Here is a 21,257-nt window from a genome sequence, read left to right on the forward strand (position 1 = left end):
CTCAGGTGGTTAAATGCAAGGGCAATATTTTGTTTTAAATGCTAAAATGCAGGGCAGGGTAGTATAGCTGTTTTTTAGACTACAACTGTTTTCCTGGTTAGATTTACATAGTTTACATAGTTAGCCAGGTTAAAAGAAGACATGAGTCCATGAAGTTAAACCACTGGGGAAATAAACATATCCCAGAAAAACCATATAGACATGGTTGATGCAGAGGAAGGCAAAAAACCCTTATGAAGCATGGTTCAATTTGCTCCAATGAAAAAAGGAGAATTTGCTTTAAAGTAATTGGCACTTGCTTTAATATAAACATGTTTTTTACAAGCAACAAGAACAAACAAAAAGAACCCTCAACACATTTCATCGGTGTGAAAAATTATGGCAGAGAGATGCCGTTGTTGGAGTGTATAAAATTTATAAAATCATAGCTTGATTTGACATTATTAAGCTCTGCCTATCCTCAAAATACAACTTTTCAGGCACTTACTCTGAGAGTCCTATGCTTTTTTTAAAAAATTGCTAAAAATTCTACTCACCCATAGAATTCACAGGTTTGGTTTCCAAAGCGGATGGAAACAGTACTACCAGCTCCAAGATTATGACCTGTTATCGTTATCATGGTACCTCCAGATTCAGGACCCCGGCTTGGGCTAAGATAGGAAACAGTTGGATTCTAAAATAAAAAAAGTCAAAAATTATGTAAATACTAGAGACTTTCATGTTAACATTTGTATTCATACAATTCAAACCTTTTGTACGTCATACTGACAAACTACTAGACAACACAAACAGTTATTTTATTAGACACAGAAATGTCTCACTGTTTTTCTTGAAGCAGCAAATCAAATAAACTACTAAAAAGAAATTACTAATAAACACAATTACTCTTTAAGCTTATGAAATATTCTACTTAACCAGATGGAACAATCGGATCTGGTGTGTGTAATTTTCTGCAGACAATCTGCTACAGTATACATATATCTGGTGCCAAATTTAGATTAAGAAGAAACATCTAGCAATTTTCATTGTTTATAAAAACATCCTGGTGGAACTACCCCTAAAATATTAGAACCCTAAAGCAGCTCATGACAGAGCTAGAATTGCCATTTTCTAACTCGATGCCCAGGAATTTAACATTAAACAATGCGTAATTACTTTCAGGCAGTATGTAAATGACCTTCTGGAGCAAATTGACCACTGCAGCCTGTCTGGATGTTATTGCTGGGAGGAGCACTTGCCACAGAAAATAGGGGAATCAGAAAGGATTTTTTTGTTTCTGCTGTAAATACGAGGACAACTTCCTCTATCACACTCCGAAGTTAGTGAGCTCTCTATGTAAAGTTCATTTTCTGACTATTAGGCAAACATAAATAGTATTCTTTGATGAAATGTAGGCATAACAGGGTATAATGGGCTTACAGATTTACTGTCTCCAAAAAAAGGGGTCGCCAGTCATCCCTGGAGGAGCCTTTCACATTGACAGTTGATATAGATTTATATATATATATATTTTAGATATAATTTTTTTACAATATTGAAATTGTGGTTTCAGTCAGTGTAATACTCATGCCTTTTGTTAAACAGTGTAATTCCCATGCCTTTTGTTAAACAGCTTTGATATATAATGCAGATGTAAAGGATTTAAACAGGCCCTGAACCCCTTAAAATATCAGAGAGCTAACAATTTCACTCTATCTGGGACCATAAACTTTGATATCCATTGTTAGCTTTTAAATGTATATAACAGTGCCACAACCTGTAAACATAATTATTTTTTTTTTCACATTAGTTTTAGTCAAGCAAAACATAAACTATAGAAATAACTCAGTATATTTAATTATTAGCCTATTAAGTCTAATTGGAAAGGCTGGTAAATTCACTTTAATCTGGAAGAGTTCAAAGTCTTGTCTATATTTTTGGAGTATGTTCCACATTTCTTTTAATGACTTGTGACTATGTTTTTTGTAATCTATTGTATTTTTATTTATATTTGAACTGCATTCATTTATAGTATAATAAGTATCACATTATTATGATGACATTCTGGCTAAACTCAAGTATATAGAAGGTGAAACTGCTGTCGTTTTCCAAAAGCCTATATACTTATGTAAAAGGAAAAAACACACACACACAAAAAAAAAAAAAAACAATTACACTTTTGTGTAGATGCTGGATAACAGATTGTTCTTCATGGTAATCATTTAAATTTTTTTAATGATCTGTAAGCCCCCAGCAATACCAGCAAAGGAAAATAGGTTTATCAGGAAGTAAAAGGGAAAATATATTTGTCATTTTATGACTATTTAGCTCAGGAAACATGACATGTTTGGTGCAAAGGTTTTGAGTTTTTTGGAGTATGATAATATTGTAATAAAAATTTTAAATGCAATTTTGTCTTTTAGAGTAGTTTTAGTAGGAATTTAAACTGAGAAATTGGGATATATTTAATTGATACATTTCTGTCCCCATCAGGTAAAACAAATATAAGGGTTTTGTTTGGAAGGTTCTGGTGTGGTGCGGATAGGGTGGTCAATGCGGGTAAATATTCAAATTTTAAAAATGCAAATAGGTTAGGTAACAAAGTGCAAAAACTGATCATATGCCCAGGGGTATCTTGGCAATTACATAAACCTGGTCCAGGTATTTAAATGACTAGTAAATATCTATACCACGTTCCACACTATTCATAAAAGACTGAGTAAGAAGGAAGGTGTAATTGTTATTGTCCATCAGATGGCAAAATTCTTTCACAGTCAATTTATATAGTAGAGTCTAATTAAATCAAGAGATTATACTAAACTGATTAGAAAAAGGATCTTTGGAATAGAATTTTATTTCAATTAGATAACTTTAGTTAAATGGTGGATAGCACGATCATTCTGATATGTGTGTAGCTGCTGCAAAGATTAAAATTTGTATGCTATCACTTACCCTAATTGATGCTTACTCCCTTTTGTTTGTGTGGGCTCATCATAAATTACAGAAATTTAGAGATCTGCACCATTCTTCCTTGCTTACTGCTATTATAGTTATTAACTAGCAAAAATAGATCTGCTAGTCACTGGTGTGTGAACTTTCACAGGTAGTAATTTAGAATGGCAATGACATTTATAGCTTTAAAACTTCTCATGCTTCTAGACAGAAAAGATGACGCAGGGCAGAACTGGATGTAATCCAAGGATTCAGGCAGCAACACAAGTGTATTCCTAATATGAAATTCTCACATTGTGTCTTGTAATTTGTATATCTTGTTAAATTTTAATTTTGTTAATAGCATATAAATAATGATATAGCTATTTGGTAAAGCACAGAACAGTGTAACAGATTCCAAAAGCCAAACCTTTATACTAGTGTTTTTGAATGCTCCACAAGTCCTAAAATGTCAGGATGTGCAACCTGTGAATTGCAACCCCAAGTGGTAGTCCAGTAAAAATCTGGTTATGACAGTAGTTGTAAATACGCTTTAATCGCACTCCACTTTGACATAGCTGCTATGCGTGACTCTGCTGGTCTATTGCACACTCCCATTATGCAAAGTTGATGCATGGTGGTAGAACCATTTTTATTTTACCACTACATCATGTTAATAAAAGCCAGGTCTAAGAAGATAAGAAAGGGTGCAGAATACAGTACTAGGCACCATTTTCGCAACCCCAACAAGAGACAGTAAAAAATGCCCATGTAAAACTACCCCTTCTGCCCATGCAACTTGTTTGTCCTTTCATTGATGTACTGGGTCAAAGCCATCAAACTGACTATATACTACAGCATGTTTGCATAATTATATTGTTCCGAAGCTTACCAGCAAATCTATAGAATAGTTGAAAAAGAAAAGAATCAATGTGTTGCATTGGCTCAGTCAAATGTACAGATCTCAAACCGATCTGCTGTGGCAGCTGCCCACAAACCTTAATAATCTCAATGTTGTAAAGAAGAGTGAGACAAAAATACTTCACAGAAATGTGAGAGACTGATAAAGTCATATAGGTAACGATTACCTCAAAATATTGCTGCTAAAAGGTGGTTCTGCAAGATGTTAAATTAATACCTAGATTTCACTCTTTCACTTTTACCTAGACATGATGTCTCTATTTTGGCTTAATTTTGTAAAATAATGACATAGTGGAATCTGTTGTGTGTTATTTTACATCTGAGGTTAGATTTAAATAATTTTAGAACCTGCTAGGTACCAGATTTTTTTTATGTTCTAATATGTAAAACTTTAAGCTACATACACACTTCCAAAAGTTCGCGCCCGATAATCGGCTCAGGGCGAGAGAAAGAAGTTGTATTTTCTCATGACTATAAATAGTATTAGAATTTCTGCAGTTTTGCTTTTTCAAGAAAATTAGGTGTTGACAACGTCCCAATAAATGTAGATGATAAAATGGTATCAGGTCAGATTCAAAAAATCCTAATGACAATGTAAAGTACTTAAGACAATGTGGTGTGTATGGACTGTCATTTATTTCCCAGTAAAAATGTCAATGTGTCAAAAAGACACATTTTATATTTCCGACTTGTCAACAGTTCCAGGTTCTAATGACACCCAAATGTTTTAGGTGTAGTGAACTGTTTGCTGCATCTTTGGTGTAGTTACCAGTATAACAAGGAATGCACATGAGTGAAACGTAAATTTAAAATGCACCTAAAACTCACCATGTAGCCAGAATGTGTTAAAACACATTGGTGTGAATAGAGAATCTTTCCCTGTCCTTATTACTATTAGTTTTGCCCTAGCAAAGTAAAGAGGTAAAGAATTAGGAGGTTTAGAGAAGAGCAATGTGGCTCTTAACGGCATCTCCTGGAGAGCACTTTCCAGGACCCCACTAATACATAGTACATTATGCTGGTGCAAACAGGTGCCTAAATGTACAATAGCAAAAAATAATGATTATAAATAAACTATGAAAACTATTGCAGTGCATTATTGCATCATTATTGCAGTGATGTCACTGCTTACTCACCACAAAACTGTATTGCTGTATAGATCGTGCCATGAATTCTGGTTTACATTCTCCAACGCAAAGAAGCACTGGTCCAGAGCTAAAAGTAGGTGGAGCTGGACCCATTTCACACACAATCCTGCAAAGGATACAAAGACGGGGAAATCAGAGAATTCTAACAAGAATATATTTATCATGAGTCAGATAACTTTGATAAATTTGATGCTCAACATATTTAAACAACATTGTCACAACCATCTAGCAAGCATGTTTATGAAAGTGACACACCAATCTTTTCATAAAAAGAAATCACTTAGGCACAGAAAAATATTTTCTAATCTGTTGGAAAATGTTGTGAGATTGTATTCATGTTTTATGATTCCCCAATTTGTGAAGTTGTATAAGGAAAGAGTGGGTTTAATTGAATGTATTGATTAAAGTAATTTATACCTGTGTGAACTGTGTTTTAACATTACTTTATATACAGGATAAACATTTATAGTGCAGTCTCAAATGGGAACAAGGCATATGCCATGGGTTGCAGGAGAGTGATGGCCAAATCTAGGTGTTTTGAAAACTTATGGGTAAAGGGACCTGACGACCTGAGCTCCCAAATGGCTACAAATATAGAACATATAAGATAAAAGGGCAGAAGACACCACAATGTGGATATTAAAAGTCAAGACACACAGAAGTAAAAAAAATAGTCCTATTGCAAATACTAAAAAAGTCATAAATATAACTTTGGGTTATATTTTTTTATAAAAAGGTTCAACTGTACCAGTGAACAGCAACTATAGGCAGATGAATATGTGAAACACACACAGCTAAGAAAGTATAAACAAATAAAATGTGGACTCCAACTGGTTGTTTTTTCATCTTTTCTGAACTGCACACTGGTGATGTGACAGAATTTTAAAACGTAAAACAATTCTAATCTAATCTAAAGCTAATAAACCATACTTTGCATTTGAAATTATGGTCTAAACAACTTGTTGGACTGCAAATGAGTATCAAAATCCAAACATCCATATTCACATCCTCTAGATTTTATCCTTGCTACCCCCACATAAGAAAGCATACAACTTACTTTAATGTCTGAAATTTTTGAAGGAATTAAATACTCCTTGACTGAACTACTCTATTTATAAGTCAATAAAGGAATAGTTCACAATAAATACAAATCCCTACAAATTTATGGAACTTTACCAAGGCAAAAATAATATCCTAGAAAACCCACATGTTACATTTGGTTGATAATATAGACTGTTCTATTCACAAAATGCCACAATGTGGTTTTCAATAACTTTCTAGATTTAGCTTTCCTGGTTTTTATTGCAGGAGGATTCAAATTAAATATTTTTTATCAGAGTTTTTATATTTGCAGAAATATAATGTCAATACAAATTATGAAATAGAAGTCTTACTGTTCTGCGATAATGTATTCCTCTTGCACTGGGGTGCACTGTACTCCAGCTACCAGCACATTGTGAGCAATCTCAGAGAAATCCAAGCCAAGATTCATTCCACGAATTGTAACCAGGGTGCCTCCTTCAGGTGGTCCAGACACAGTGAGGATCTAAAAGGTTTTAAAAGTTGAAATAGACTATTAAATATGGGGAATCATATTTGCCATTTCTTTTTGCGTAGATGCATGGTAATATTTAATGCCATAACCCAGAATTGCTAAGTGCGCAAATTACAATTACATTAATAAATAAATAAGTCCTAGAGCTGGATTTCATGCAGCCAACTGACCATAAATAGTTAACTGTTAAAAATAAAATAAATAAATAGAAATAAATTACACTTGGCATGAAAGCAGCTCATCCATTAAATTAGACCTTGGTTCAAAAGGTAGAAGGCAATTTCATTATTAAATTAAATAAATACAATGTGGACAAAAAATAACATTTAGGAAAAACATCAACTTTGAAAAGGGCAAATTAGGACTCATTTTCACAAATAATCTAGTTACCATCCCATAACAATATCCAAATGTAGCAACAGAAAATTACCTATTGATTCAGGATTCTAAAGGTAAGAGTGTGCAGGTAAGCAAAAATACTCTAAACTAGGCAGGAACAATCATTAATCGCAAACAAATCGTCTACTGTGGAACAGTGACTAGGGTGGAAATGCTAAGGATTTGTTGCTTTATAGAAAACAATGCATAGTTTACATTGCCCCTAAAAAAAGTGTAGACCAGTAAACCATACATACAAAAATGACTTTTATTATGGGAAAAAATTAGACAACCCAGAGCCAATACACTGAAATACATGGAGAATAAAGGTCTCCATACTGACAATGGTCCTAAATGGTGTCAAACCCATGACCTTTGTGCTGTAGGAACTAGATTAAAATTGTGATTAGGATTCACAAATGCTTCAAATCAACAGTGCTTTAGATCTCTGAACAATGCTGTTAATTGGAGCAGTGCACAGGGCAAAGTGTCAGACAGCTGGAGACCAGAGCCACGGCTTATATAAGAAAGCAGCATGCATAGAGAGTATCTTATCCCTCGCTTCTGCACATAGCATAGCTTAGGGCTTTTTTTTCTGCTGCAACTATTACAGTGGTGGCAGAACTGGCATGCACCCAATATTTCAGTCAAGTGTTTGAGTGGCAGGAAAACAAACGTTTAGCAATGTGTGATTAGTGGACTGTTGATGTGTTCAAATGAATCACAGTACATGCATGACAATAAATAAATAAATACATTTTTTTTGACTGCACAGTGCAAATATTGTACAAACTAGTAGCATCAACATTACCCCATTGTAAACCCAGAAAAGTTTAGCACAGTCTGTTTGTCTTTGATCAGCATTAGTGCAGGGAACCCCTTGGAATAGCAAAAAAAGGTCTTTTTGTGTAAAATGTTCATTTTGTATGTGTTTGCAAGTAGGGAAGCTTAAGAATTTGTGCCGTGACAAGAGGAATGGTAAAGTGGATAGCACTGTTGTCTTACCATTCTGGGCTTAGCTCTTAACATCAGACTAAAGGGACCTTTGTATACACTTTTTGTGTGTTTAGAATTGCTACTAATATTTTGTAAATCACAGCTCCTATTCTTCACACAACCCCACATAACAATGACAATTATAAAACCTAATCACCGTCAAGGTCATCTATCCCAATCAGTCACATGCAGTATACACATCACTCCAGCTGTAAAACACTGATCACTTATTAGCATATCTCGCCCACCTAATCAAACCTTCCTTACTCTATATTTAGAGAGCCTGCACACTTTTAGATAAAGCTAGAGCACCACTGATATTTTGATGGCATATCTAAGGTTTAGAATGCATACAATAAAACTTTTGTTTTCCATCAACTGCCAATTTCAACAGAGCACCTGCAAACTACTAGTCCTTACCTTTGTATAGCACCTCTAATCTCCCTACTTTGTAAATCTCTATTAACAATTAGCAATACATAATTACCATTTAACAGATTATTCACTGTTTAGCAAATGCATTTACATTTTGTATTAACCACTGACAAAAGGCAACATTTTCTCAATTAATCCACTTTCAATGGCTTTGTCTCCATCCTCCAGTCCTACTTCATGCAAAAATCTTTATTTTTACAATATAGCAATTCTTCATCTATCAGCAGCTAAAAACTCAAACATCTTAGCTGCTGGATATAAATAAGAAAATTATACAAGATCTTACAGGTAATACCATTATTGGTCTTATTCATTCCCCACTGTGAATCTAACAGCTTTACCGCACGGTACACTCATGATGTATACTGCAAATTAAACTTTCCTTTGACACACAAATATACATATTGAAGACAAACACAGCACTTTCAACACACTAATACATTCTATATTTCAACCTTGAAACACCCTTTAGCAGAAAGAACACTATCTACCATGTACTGTATTAGTTTGTTTAGTTAAATAGTTTCCTTTAGTGTAGATTGTGTAGATGTTTTCACAAATATTTTACATGATAAGTTTGATTCCATTTTTATCTAATTGCTTAATATATTTATTATAATTATATCCAATGAATTTGTATTTACCATTTTATGTCTTAAATGAATTATGAATATTTAGGTATTTCGGTATACTTCAGCATTACAAATCAAGGGTGATTAGACTTATAATTATGTACTGATGTATTGGCATAAATATTTGATCAGCAGTCTTCTGTTTGCACTTGTTGCTTTAATTTTGCAAGATGACACCTAGTATTTTTTACACCTATTTATACAACCTGAATTATCAGGTTTTTCTTTAGAGATCGTCTAAGTCTTTGGCAGGATGGTGGAGAAGTAAAAAGTGATATGAACGGTAGATCTTCAATTTGTTTATAACTAATTATTGATTTTTTTTTTTTTTTTTTAACAAACAGTGTTTAAAGAGGCTGGGAAGGTTATGAGCATGCAACAAGAATCGTGAAGGGAAAACTTAGAGAAACCATCCCTCATGGCAATTAGTTCTCTAAATCAGTATTTCTTTTGACAGGCTATGTACACACGTGCAATAATTGTCGTTGGAAAGGATCTCTAACGATTCTTTCCAATGACTAACACCTGCATGATGCATAAACGAGTGCTGTACATACAGCACCGTTCTGCTCTATAAAGAGGGGAGGGGGAAACGACGGAGCAGCACCCCACTGCGCTCTCTCCCCCTTCACTTCCATTATGATCGCTCGTCGTCCATCGTCTGTGGATCCACCAGGGTGGTCGTTCGGACGATGAACGACAAGCGCTGTACACAAGCAAGATTCCTGTCCGATATCGGTCATAAGCCGATTATCGGAGGAGAACCATTGCACGTGTGTATTCAGCCTTAGTCAACTGCAGGAATGTGAGTAAAAAGGGAAGACAAAGGTTAGCATTTGCAAATCACCAAATGGGTAATGTTACATACTATGTTTTTAAAGTTGGGACCAAGGCAAGGCAATAAGCTTGAACTCTCTCCTGAAAACAAATATCCACTTTTGCACATATTTATTTTGTCTGAACAAGAAATATATATTTCCTTATTTAGGTCCTTGCATAAAAATAAGCCCCTAGCCTAAATAGTATTCTATTTATTCACTGTAGCACCATACTCTGCTGTATCAGCTGGCTCTAGGTTTGCCTGACACTTCGAGTTATACAGACATAATATTTAAACTTTTGATGGGCAGCGGTCCCTGACCAGATGTCATGAGCAAAAGGATAATAATAATTTTCTCTACCTTATTTTTTTTTAACAAGTGCATGAAGAAAAAACAAACAAAAGAAAAAACAAACACCAGCTGTTTCAAAGAAGGAAAATTTTTGTTTATGTCAATTCAAAATGGATAAACCTATTAGTCAATTGTGGGGGCTGGGCAGATAATTAAGGAACAGCTACTGCAAAGACTAGCGATCAATTCAGGAGCATACCAGCTTTGGTGACTCTAGGGATCACAGAGTGCAACACCAGTATAACATAGTCTGGAAAAGGAATTATAGGATGAGGAAATAAAAAAAATACATCTTAATGTTCCTACAAGGCCATTTCTAGCCGCCGTTAGCTCTAGCTTACTTACTACTTTGTCAAAAGATTGATTAGGGAAAATGATGCTACAGATTAAATCTATTTTGCTGTTTTAAATATAATTACGAAGAGTGGTAAACGAGAACACATTCATATATCAGATGATATCCAACACAAACGTGTGTTGGATTATCTATAAAGAAAATGCCATTGCTGAGATTGTGTGGGACTTTCTTTTGGTTCAGTATTCTATTTCTACAGTTGTACATTTGACTGCAGCATAAGCATGTCGCACATCCTTCAAGGCAGAGCACAGCAGAAGGTGGGATATACTATTTTAGTGTATGATGGATAGATCTGAATTTTGAATAAGGTAAACATTTACGAGAATGTATGGATTTATTTTATTTAATATATAGGATGTATACAGCCTTTAGATGTCACTTGATAATGATTATAGTGTTAGAGTTGCATTATCTATGATTGAAAGAAGTAATTTTTTGACTTTTGATGAACTGAAGTGTTTTCAAAGTGTTGCACCTTGTCTTATTGCACACTAACATTTTGATTTCAACAACACAGTATCAAGGATTGACTAAATGTACTGTATTTTTTAAAAAATTTGAGATCCACTTCTGTTATCCAGTCATGTGCAGATGAAATTCGGGTATGTGAACTATTGGACACGTACTGTATTTTTCAAACCATAAGACACACCTTTTTCCCCCCAAAAGTGGGGCTAAATTGGGGCTGCGTCTTATGGTCTGAATACCTTCCCGCGCTTCCAAGGGGGGCCCAGCAGGCGGCTGCAGTTCCATCTAGCTTGGCATCCCCCCTGCAGCATGGCCCCCTCCATTCTGCAGCCTCCCCCGCCCGGATTACAAAAAACAAAGCCGGCCACCCCTACCTTATCCTATGGATTCGAGAGCCCTGCCTTCCCTTCCCTGTGTTTATCAGCAGCTCACGTCTATGGGGATGCTGGGGATGCGTTTCTGTGTGAGAATGCTGAGAGAGCAGGAGGGGGGCAGTGTGAGTGAGCAGTTTTTTTTTCTTGTGCAGCACGTCATTCCCCTATGACAGGTGTAGCTTTCCTGTCACTATAGTCTTGTAATGCAATATCTGTGCAATGTGCAATGTGTCTGTACAATGTACAATCTCTCTCTCCCGTTAAATATTATTCTAGAATATTTTATTAAATATTTCTTTATACAATTTGGTTCAGAATATGTTTTTTTCTTGTTTTCCTCCTCTAAAACCTGGGTGCGTCTTATGGTCTGAAAAATTTGGTAGCTTTTGCTAGCTAGACAAAAATTTGATGTTTTGGTTTGTTGATGTTAACATATAGTACTGACTATGTTAAAGACTATATCAAAGAAAGGTTTTTTTGGTGTAGGGGACTTTTAAAGCAGTACACATAGAACATTGTATGTATAAAAACATTTCGATAATACCATCTTACTTAAAAACAATCTTAACATATTGTATGTTAGAGAGAAGCCTCTATATGTAATAGGTACAATCCCAATGATCAAAAAGTAGTAAATCGTACAAATTACCTTATAGGAAGTTCCCTATTTAAAAACTATTTGTATTTGAGACTTTACTATAAGAGATTGGTAATATTATTGGTATTTTTTGATATCCATCCCCATATATTTAGAAGTGAATTCTGTCAACTTTGCTGGGACTGCATTCCTATTGACTCCTGAGGGAAATAATTTAAATTATACACCTTTCTCAAATTTCTGCGTTTGTAACGATCATCCTTAAAACGCCGTTTGTGCCTGGTTGTGGTCTGTTCTGGTCGTGATAACACTCCATGCTTTTTGTGCTGCCCTTGGGTCAGATTCAAGTTGCACCTCTGCTATTTTGTGGTACGTGTATACCCGTTTGATTTGCTATACTTGAGTGTATTTATACTTTTTTTATGTTTATAATACATTGTCAAATTGTTTATGAATGTATTTTTTTTTTTTGGTATACTGTACTCACTCCTATTGTACTAAATTGTTTCCTGGTGAAGCGGATTTAATCTGTGAAATGCGTTGGATCATTCGAGAGTACTACTTTTGAATGATACTGTGTTAATTTACACTTACCAAGATCATTTGTACGCTTTACTACTTTTTGATCATTGGGATTGTAACTATTACATATAGAGGCTTCACTCTCTAACATACAATATGTTAAGAATGTTTTTTAATAGGATATTAGTATTAAAATGTTTTTATACATACATTGTTTTAAACGTACTGCCTTAAAAGTCCCTATACACCAAAAAATTATCTTTGATATATGTCTATTATAGGGATCTTGGCAGTAGTTGATCAACCCTGAAATTTGACAAATAGCTACTATCTTGTTTTTCTATATAGTACTGACTAATTTAATGTTGTGTGAAGACTGACAAAAAAAGTATTTTTTTTTTTTACAACCATAGAATGTGGTTGACAGTAACTAGTAATTATGGGAACCTTACACAGTTTTCATGGGATGCTAGAAAGATCAAATAATCGAATCATGATTCAGTTTTCAAACCTTTCAGCCTTGAGGTGCTTACCACATGTCTAGAGTTTACCAGCAGTAAAATTGTTGTGGATCTATTGTACATTAGGATTTTAGGCAATCCAGGATTTAGATAAAGGACTTTTGTAAAAAGAAACATCTAGCAGGTGTTCCAGCACTAAAAGGGTTAAAGTTAACAAAAAGAGCAGGAGCACAGCCAACAATCTTAGTGACATTTCAGCAAAGTTTGATTAATTACATCCAGACAAGAAGCATAGTCACTTATGTTGTCCAGACAACCACAGACTATTCTTTACAAAAGTTCAAATTCAGCTGGAAACATTGGGACGATGCATACTTAAAATCATCAGTTCTGCTTCATTGATCATCATAGCTCCCTTAGCATCCTGTGGTCTACAGCGTTCAAAAAAGGCCACCGTTTACAGCTGCCTCCTCCTCTCTCTCTCCAGCAAATCGATCTCTCAATGGGCACATCTGCTCCATGGTGCATGTCTCAGGGCCAGTATTTCCATAGCAAGCATCTTACTGACCTTTGCCATTGGAAGGGACACAGGGCCCAGCAGGAGATTTAGCAGCGATTAGCATTGCTCATAGGCTTACAGAGGATGTAGAACCATGGGAGCTAGCCCTAAACAAAGGATTTGAATGTCATGGTGCACATTACTTTTTTCTTGTAACAGCATACTTAGCCCTACATGTGAGTTCAACGCACATATGAGCAGGTCAAATTAAAGAAAAAAGGGGACAATTAAAGGTACCTTTAGCACTGCACCTATTAAAGTATAATATTTTTGTAAATTATATTTAGTTCAGTGAAAAGCCAGACCAATGCCTTACATTTGAACAATTCCAACAAGTAATTAGTAAGCTTCCTAAAAATAATTATTCTAACAGTAAGATTTATCGTTACACATGTTATAATGTTGTAACTCTTTCGTCAATGAATACATTTAAATCTTTTTTCACACTACTCCCCACTGTTCCAGGTTAGTCTTTTGAACATGAATTTAGGAAAACAAAGATTTACAATAAGTAAATAAATCCCCACTCAAACCCATAAAACACCTAAATATAGGTGAGCATTGCAAACCACTAGTATAATATATTAGTAACGTAGCAATGCAAATCTCAAAAGATACATGATAATAGAACAAAACAGTATCATTCTCTATCAAGCAACATGTACACACACACACAAAGGGCTCTATTTATAAAACAGAGAATCAGATATTCTCTCAAACATTCCCTGGTATTAATCTTCCAAGTGTTTTAATGGAAGGAATTGATTCCCACTAGGGAATGTTTATTAGAATAATGGTTTAATGGAAAATAAAAGACAAAGTTCAGAACTCAAGCGAGCATCTACTTAGTACTGACTGCATGGGCATATACAAGCCCTTATGCAGTCAGTTAAATTACTTTGCAGAAATTTCAGTTCTCACTTAAAAAAAACATTTCTGTTGAATAGTCTAAGGACAAAAAACGTTATTAAATGAGCTATTGCAATAAAACATGTAATGGCTTGCAAGGAGGTGAATATTTTATATTAACACCTTATGCTTGCATAAGACACTAATATACTGATACAAATTTCAGGAAAAAAGTGGATACAAATAATTAAATCATACTGCAATATTGCAGACACACACACATATATATATGTATATGTATGTATCTAAATCTTCCTTACACAAATACAGATTCTTGTGGCTCCTTAATCTGTAAAACTTGTTTACCATCCGATCAAGACAGAACCTACATAGGCAGCTGTCTCTTGCAGGTTGCACTTTCTGATGTCTGATGTGCACAAGGTGTTTCCTTGATCTTGCCTGTCATTTATTCTCAGGGTACTGTCTACTTGAGAGTGGTCTGAAGTATGATAACATGTTAGGCATATGCTGCCTAATTAAGCCTTAATATGGTAGTGCGAGTTTGTGAAGTCCCTACTATGCCAATGTTGTTTCTTGACGGGCTGCTAAAAAAAGTGAACTGGTTAATGGTGAATATTTTTTCAGTATACCACACAACAACATGCAAAGTGCAGAAAAAATATATCATTATAGATGCAGCACAATATATGGTTGGCTCAGTAGCTAGCACTCTCGCCTTTGTGTAGGTTTCCTCAGATCCTAAAAACATGCAGCTGTTTGGCTTGCTCTTAAAAATTGCCTTAGAGTGTGTTAATGACATATGACCATGATTATGACACTTGATTGTAAACCCTTTTGAGAGATAGTTTTTGTATTTTGTAGACTTTGTATAAATTTAATTGTTTTTAATTGTATTAATAAAGTTAATAAAAATAATATTATAATATCTTTCAATAAAACATGTCTACTTGGCAGTTAAGCTGGTCAGTACTGACTGAGAAAAGTGACATGAAACCATCTCAGAGCCCTTGAGTTATTTAAACAAGTCGGGTATGGATTGACATTCAAACTTTTATGAGAACATCTGCTCCATCATGCTGCCCTTAAGTGTCCCTAGACCTCTATAGAAAGAAAAGTAAATTTACATCCTGGGAGTATTGATTCTTGGCCTATGCATCATTCTTAACTCTTTATTAAACAGTTGTGAGCCCGTGGACATTGTGTTTAAGGTAAACAGACCATGGAGAAACAGAAAATATAAAAAGATTAAAAACATATAAATGATTACACATTAGGGTTATAGAGGCTGATACAAAGCAAATTTTCTCTGTTAGTTAAATTTATTAATGAAAAAGTTTAGCCTATTACAAACCTCAGTGATGCGTGGGTTGGTGCACTTGACATTCCTACTAGACCAGTCCAGCCATTGGTTTTGGTTAGATGTACAGTGATGTTGTAGGGTACAGCGCCCTTCTGCGCTGCACCACCCACACTCATATTTATGATCAGCTTTGAGGCAGAGACCACAGCTTTCTCGCTGAGCAGAACATTTGTATAGGTGAACTATAGGGTATGAGAAAAAAAATTAATAAGCAAAATTTAAGCTGCATAATGCCAAAAGCAAAAACCATATTTAAGCCACTGATGGGTTTAGGTAATTATTGTATATAAGAAATCATTCCCTCAACCTAGTGGGACTAATATTATTATATTATATATATATATTTTTTTTTAATTCATATTCAGCACTTCCATGTTTTTTCCTTTTTCCATTAAAACATTTAAATTTTAAAAAATAACACACACACATGCACTGGGAGTGCACCACTCCCTTTCAAGATTTACCCAATCTGGTACTAGTATTCCCATAGGATGTGAGCTATATCAATGTTAGACCACATTTCCACTGGGGGTTGCTTGTTTGGGGTTCCCACAACATTTCCCAAAATTTAATTAAATATCAGGTTCTTAAACAATCCTGGTTCCCAAGAGGGGGGCTAATGTGCCAACTATCTGCCACCCCTGGGGTCAAGAAAGTGATCACTTACTGCCTAGTAAACTTATCATTTTAATAAGCAACTCCTATCAATTGTGCTTAAGCCAAGGTAAAATGGGTCATAGCAGAAAAGTTGTATAAGGGGTTGTAGGGGGTTCGAAAAAGTGTACCTTTTTTATTTAGAGTTATGTAAAGATGCTGAAGAGTAGTAAAAGTGTGCTTTTTATGCACATAATTGTTTTCACTACATTTCTACATTTTTACCTGATTCACAGTTAAAGCGTGCCTAAACTCAGAATTTTCACTTTACATAAAAGGGTAGACAATCTTTTTATGTAAGGTAAAAATTCTGTTTGTGTTTTTTTAAGTGCAACACCCTTTTTCTTTAAAAAGAAAAAAAGGTGTAGCACTGCCCCCTAAATCTCAATTGCCTAGGATAATGAGAATGAGTGGGAGTGCAAATCCTCCCGGGATACCTACTTCATGCATCTCGGGAGGCTCTTGGGTGCTCCTTCTCTGCATGCCTGAGCACCTTTCGTCAAAAGGGGGAAAAAAGCTAATCTGGGCTTGGGGCGCTGACCCGAAGATGGATGCCAAGGCAATGCGGGACCTGATAGAAAAAAACCCCCAGGACCGATCGACTGCACTGCGGGATTTATTTTTGTTTTGGGCATTTTTGAGTTTACTTCTTCTTTAAGCAGATTGGGCCTCTTGATTTTAATTTAATTTAGGCAAAGACTGGCCTTTTTGAACTCTCTGTTTGATAGTATACAGGTAGCTGGTTACAAATAGGCAGCTAACATGTTTAGTAAAAGGTTAACCATATCCAGCCCCCTAAACTGATTTTTATTCAAAAACTAACTTTACCTTTGATGTCATGTGGGTTGTCAATGATAAAATTTCCATTCCAGACGACTGAGAAAACGACAGGCAAATCACTAATATCCATTCCTTCATAAAAATACTGAAAGCAAAGTCAACATGAAGTTAGAACAGATTGAAAGGGAAATAAATGGATAGAAAAATAACAGCAATAAAAGATGCGATTTTCACTTCATTTTCAGCCTGATCACCTAGAAGCAGCGAGAGATTAAGTGATAAAAATACAAACAGCTTGCACAGATATAGTGCAAGCCAGATATGGTGCAAAGCCTCAGAACATGTCTAGGTTTATGCCAAAGCAATAGCCACAGAATTCTTTACTGTAGACATTCAGATTGGTGAAAGTACTGAAGGCTGTGTGGTTGGTCCCGGTCACTCTAAAAGTCTTTACCGGACGAAGTATTGGGTTCTTTTGGTTCAGGATCTCTATTTTTTAAACTAAAAAGCCTCATACAAATGCCTAAATAATTGTCACTGGAAAGAATTGTCTGTGGTTGTTTCTAGCATCAGTAGAATAAACAGGATCTGTAAAGTGTTTTTCTGTTCTATATAAAGGGGAGGGGTAAAAATGAGTTGAAGGCACTCCGCTGCATCTTCCTCATTACAAAAATACCAGTGGTTGCTGGTATAGCGCTTAGTTATCTGACATCAAGGGAAAGCTGTACATGGTCAAGTGATTGACAGTCCCCGAAGTGTCAGTTTCCAAGCAGAATTTTTAAAGGACCAATTCTCCACAATGAATCCGTGTTGAGAAGGTGGCAGCAAAGGTAAGTATTTTTTGATCTGAATGCTTGTAATGTGACAAGATATCTGAAAATCAGAATAAGTATAAGAAAGATGCATATATAACTAAATTTCAGCTTAAATGCATGTTTAAAAAAAAGTCACTTTCTAGATTTCCCCATCATCTAATATTGTAGAATTTATTATTTTATATTTAGACTATTATAAATTGTTATATTGGTACATTACAACTAGCACTAACAGCAGGTTAAATGTTCTAATGAGAATGGGAGTATATACAAATTTGTTGGTACCTCTCCATGAAAAAAATTGTCTCTAAAATACCTTAAAATAGATACAATTATTTGGCACCTATAATTTTTTTTCCTGCATTTAAAATACACCAGACTTTGCTTAAAATTTTAATTTGATAGTTAATTTGGTATGTTAAAAATGCATTCTCCAGAGTACAAGTTCCAGTTCTTTCCAAAGGTAGGATACTATTCATATATACTTTTGCGATATTTCATTCAGTTCTTGCTATGCGCCCATCCTGCCTTCCGCAGCTTTAAGTTTGAATGGGCATGCCGGGGATGATCCACATGCTAGGGGGTTATTCTGCTCAATATACTCTACCTTGCTCTCCAGAATCCATGCAGGATCACCCCAGTAAGCGAGGGCTTGGGTACAGGACCTGGGACATCCTCTTCCAGGCCTCAAAAAACAATTGGAGAAGGTGTGGCCTAACTCAGCCAGATGTTCTCAGAACACCTTGACAGTATAAATTACCTACAAAGACCTGTTCAAGTGGTACTTGACCTCGCTCTGCATCTCCAAAATTTACCCCTTCTCTTCTCCTCACTGCTTTTGAGAAGCAGGGAAAGTTCTACACATGGTGGAAGGTCCCCGTACCATCATTATTGGGCACAGTGTTTCACTACGCCAACTTAACCTCGGACCTCAATATGCAACCCTCACCTACCATGGCACTGTTACAATTTGGTCTGGGAGACTGCCCACATTTCCTGGTTTCTTGGCACCATGCTCTTGAGAATTTGAAGCAATATGGGGGTATTTAACACCCCCCTTCCTATATACCTTACCGTCTCCTTCCACTCCCCTCCTTCCTTTTTGTCAGCATTTTTCCTATCTGGTCACAACATTGTATTTCTACTGATAGTATATTTTTGCTATTTCACATTGCATGACTGGCTTTTACATTGTTTAAAATATTGTGTTCATATTAAATATTGTATTTTTATATATCTATGTTTCTACTTGTGCTAAGCTGTTGTACTGTTTTGTTGACAAAACTCTTCAATATAATACTTGTAATAATTTTAAAAAAATGGCCTGTTGACATAGAGCTGATGTGGCTTGCCAAAAAGCTCAGATTTTGTTTCATCCCCCTAAAAGAAAATCTCCCGGGAGCATTATGGCTTGCCAATATGCCTTTTAGCAAATTTCAATCTGGCCTTTTCTTCAATAGTTAAGTTCTCCTGGGTCTTTTTCAATTGGGCTCACTGTCATTCAAAAACGGAAGGATGGTGTGATCAGACACTGATGGGCCTTGACCTTGGAGTTCAGAATGTATTTCTTTGGAAGTTGTCCGTGGCTTTTTGTCTACTATTTGGCTCAGTTATATGGACCATAAACTTCTTACTAATGATTGCAACTGTTTTTACAAGAATATCAAGCTGCTTGGAGATGGTCTAACATTTGCCTTTAACATGCTCTAATTTCCTATAATCTTCTCAAACAATCTCCTTTACTTTCTCCAGTAGTCCATTTTCAGGGACACTGATACAACAGAGTAACTACTTTTACTATTTAAACAGGCTGAATGACCGATTGCACAATTGAAAACATATGTGCTACTAGTAAATTAAAGAAAAATCTAGTTTGAAAAATCACTTTCACTTTCTAGGGGTACCAACAAACACGTCCACTGTGGCTATTTTATAATACCTTTTTGGAATAAGCAAACCTTTATCTCTTTTCTCACTTTCTTTTTTTTACATATCTAGGCATACTTGGGACTGTTGCTTTTCAATTATTCACTTTTCAGAAGGCATAAAACACCTTTTTAACAAGCTGTATGGATAAGGGTACTACTACATTTGTCATTTCATACTCTATATTGATTTAAAAATGAACCAAAACAAGCTTTCAAAATAAAATCTATATGCCACTAAAGAGGTAAAGTCACATAGGGGTTAAATATGACTTACAGTACTGCTTTAAACAAAAACATAAAACTTTACCCACCTCCAAAAAATAGAGTGGTTGCTATACTAAATCACAATGAAGTTACATTGACACAATACTAAGAGGTTGAGGTTGTGCTATATTCATACATCCACAATTCATACAATGAAAGTAGATCCTGTAGCTGTTTGTTCAGAGAAAGTGTTTATTTTTTTTTTTTTGCTGTCTGCTTCTGTCTCCTGCAGACCATATGCTGCACTGCCAGGAGCAACTGTATTAAGAATTCTGTAGAGCTTAAATGAGCTGAGACTCACAAAGATAGATAAGACTTTCCTATTCTATCAGCCTTCTGTGAATTAGCATTTTGCTGCAACAGTTGAATTGCTGTCTTTTTCCTCAAAATGACCACCCCCCAGGCTGCTACAGGAAAGGCCAGATAAACCATGCCATTCTTTCAAAACCACATCCTAGTTTAAAGTTGCTAAAGTTTAGGGAAATAAAGGAAGTTTAATTTTACAACAAACTAGGTAGATTAGAACAGCTTCTTTTAATAAGTGCTTAGAATGGCATCATTTTGTCAGCACGTACAAAGAACTAAACTGAGCAATGAATATTATGCTGCATCAAGCCTTTATAATATCTTGAATAAAGATACTCACTGAACTATTCTGGCACTGGACACTGGAACTGTTGAAACGAAGAGCAGGCATTCTGTGCATCACACCCTGTATGTTTAAAACACACTCGTAACCCCTCTGGCCTGACTGTGGTTGTGGTAGGTTTCTGGCTTTAAGTGTGATTGGCTTTACTTCCCCAACTGGGATTAGGATCTCTTCTGTGGGTACTAGCTGTGGACAATCCTAGAAAGAACAAAGCACTTGATCAGAAAATTAATGATTTCTTAAAATAAAACAATATATATCATGTTTCTAACATATGCATATTGCTTCACCCCCTACTGAAGAAACATACATGTTATCAACTTCAAAATCTCAGTAGTAAGCAACTATTTTTTTTCCCACTGTAACGTAAATTTTGTGTGCTAAGGGCCCCATTACATGAGCATTACTTTATCAGCAATCGTGTTGTTTAGCTGGTGAGCAAATTACTTT

At 35.4% G+C, this 21,257-nt stretch overlaps 1 protein-coding gene across 1 annotated transcript in view; it reads right to left on the minus strand.

Moving 5' to 3' along the window:
- PLXNA2 (plexin A2) overlaps nucleotides 1–21,257 on the minus strand; it is a 182,476-nt gene that overhangs the window by 36,250 nt on the left and 124,969 nt on the right. The window contains exons 10-15 of the mRNA XM_072411934.1: nucleotides 20,805–21,005; nucleotides 17,200–17,296; nucleotides 15,709–15,899; nucleotides 6,374–6,525; nucleotides 4,968–5,085; nucleotides 537–673 (exon numbers count right to left, since the gene is read on the minus strand). Coding sequence (XP_072268035.1) covers nucleotides 537–673; nucleotides 4,968–5,085; nucleotides 6,374–6,525; nucleotides 15,709–15,899; nucleotides 17,200–17,296; nucleotides 20,805–21,005 — 896 coding nt within the window. The remainder of the gene's footprint in view (nucleotides 1–536; nucleotides 674–4,967; nucleotides 5,086–6,373; nucleotides 6,526–15,708; nucleotides 15,900–17,199; nucleotides 17,297–20,804; nucleotides 21,006–21,257) is intronic.

Source organism: Pyxicephalus adspersus, chromosome 1 (assembly GCF_032062135.1).
Source record: "Pyxicephalus adspersus chromosome 1, UCB_Pads_2.0, whole genome shotgun sequence".
Classification (NCBI taxonomy): domain Eukaryota; kingdom Metazoa; phylum Chordata; class Amphibia; order Anura; family Pyxicephalidae; genus Pyxicephalus; species Pyxicephalus adspersus.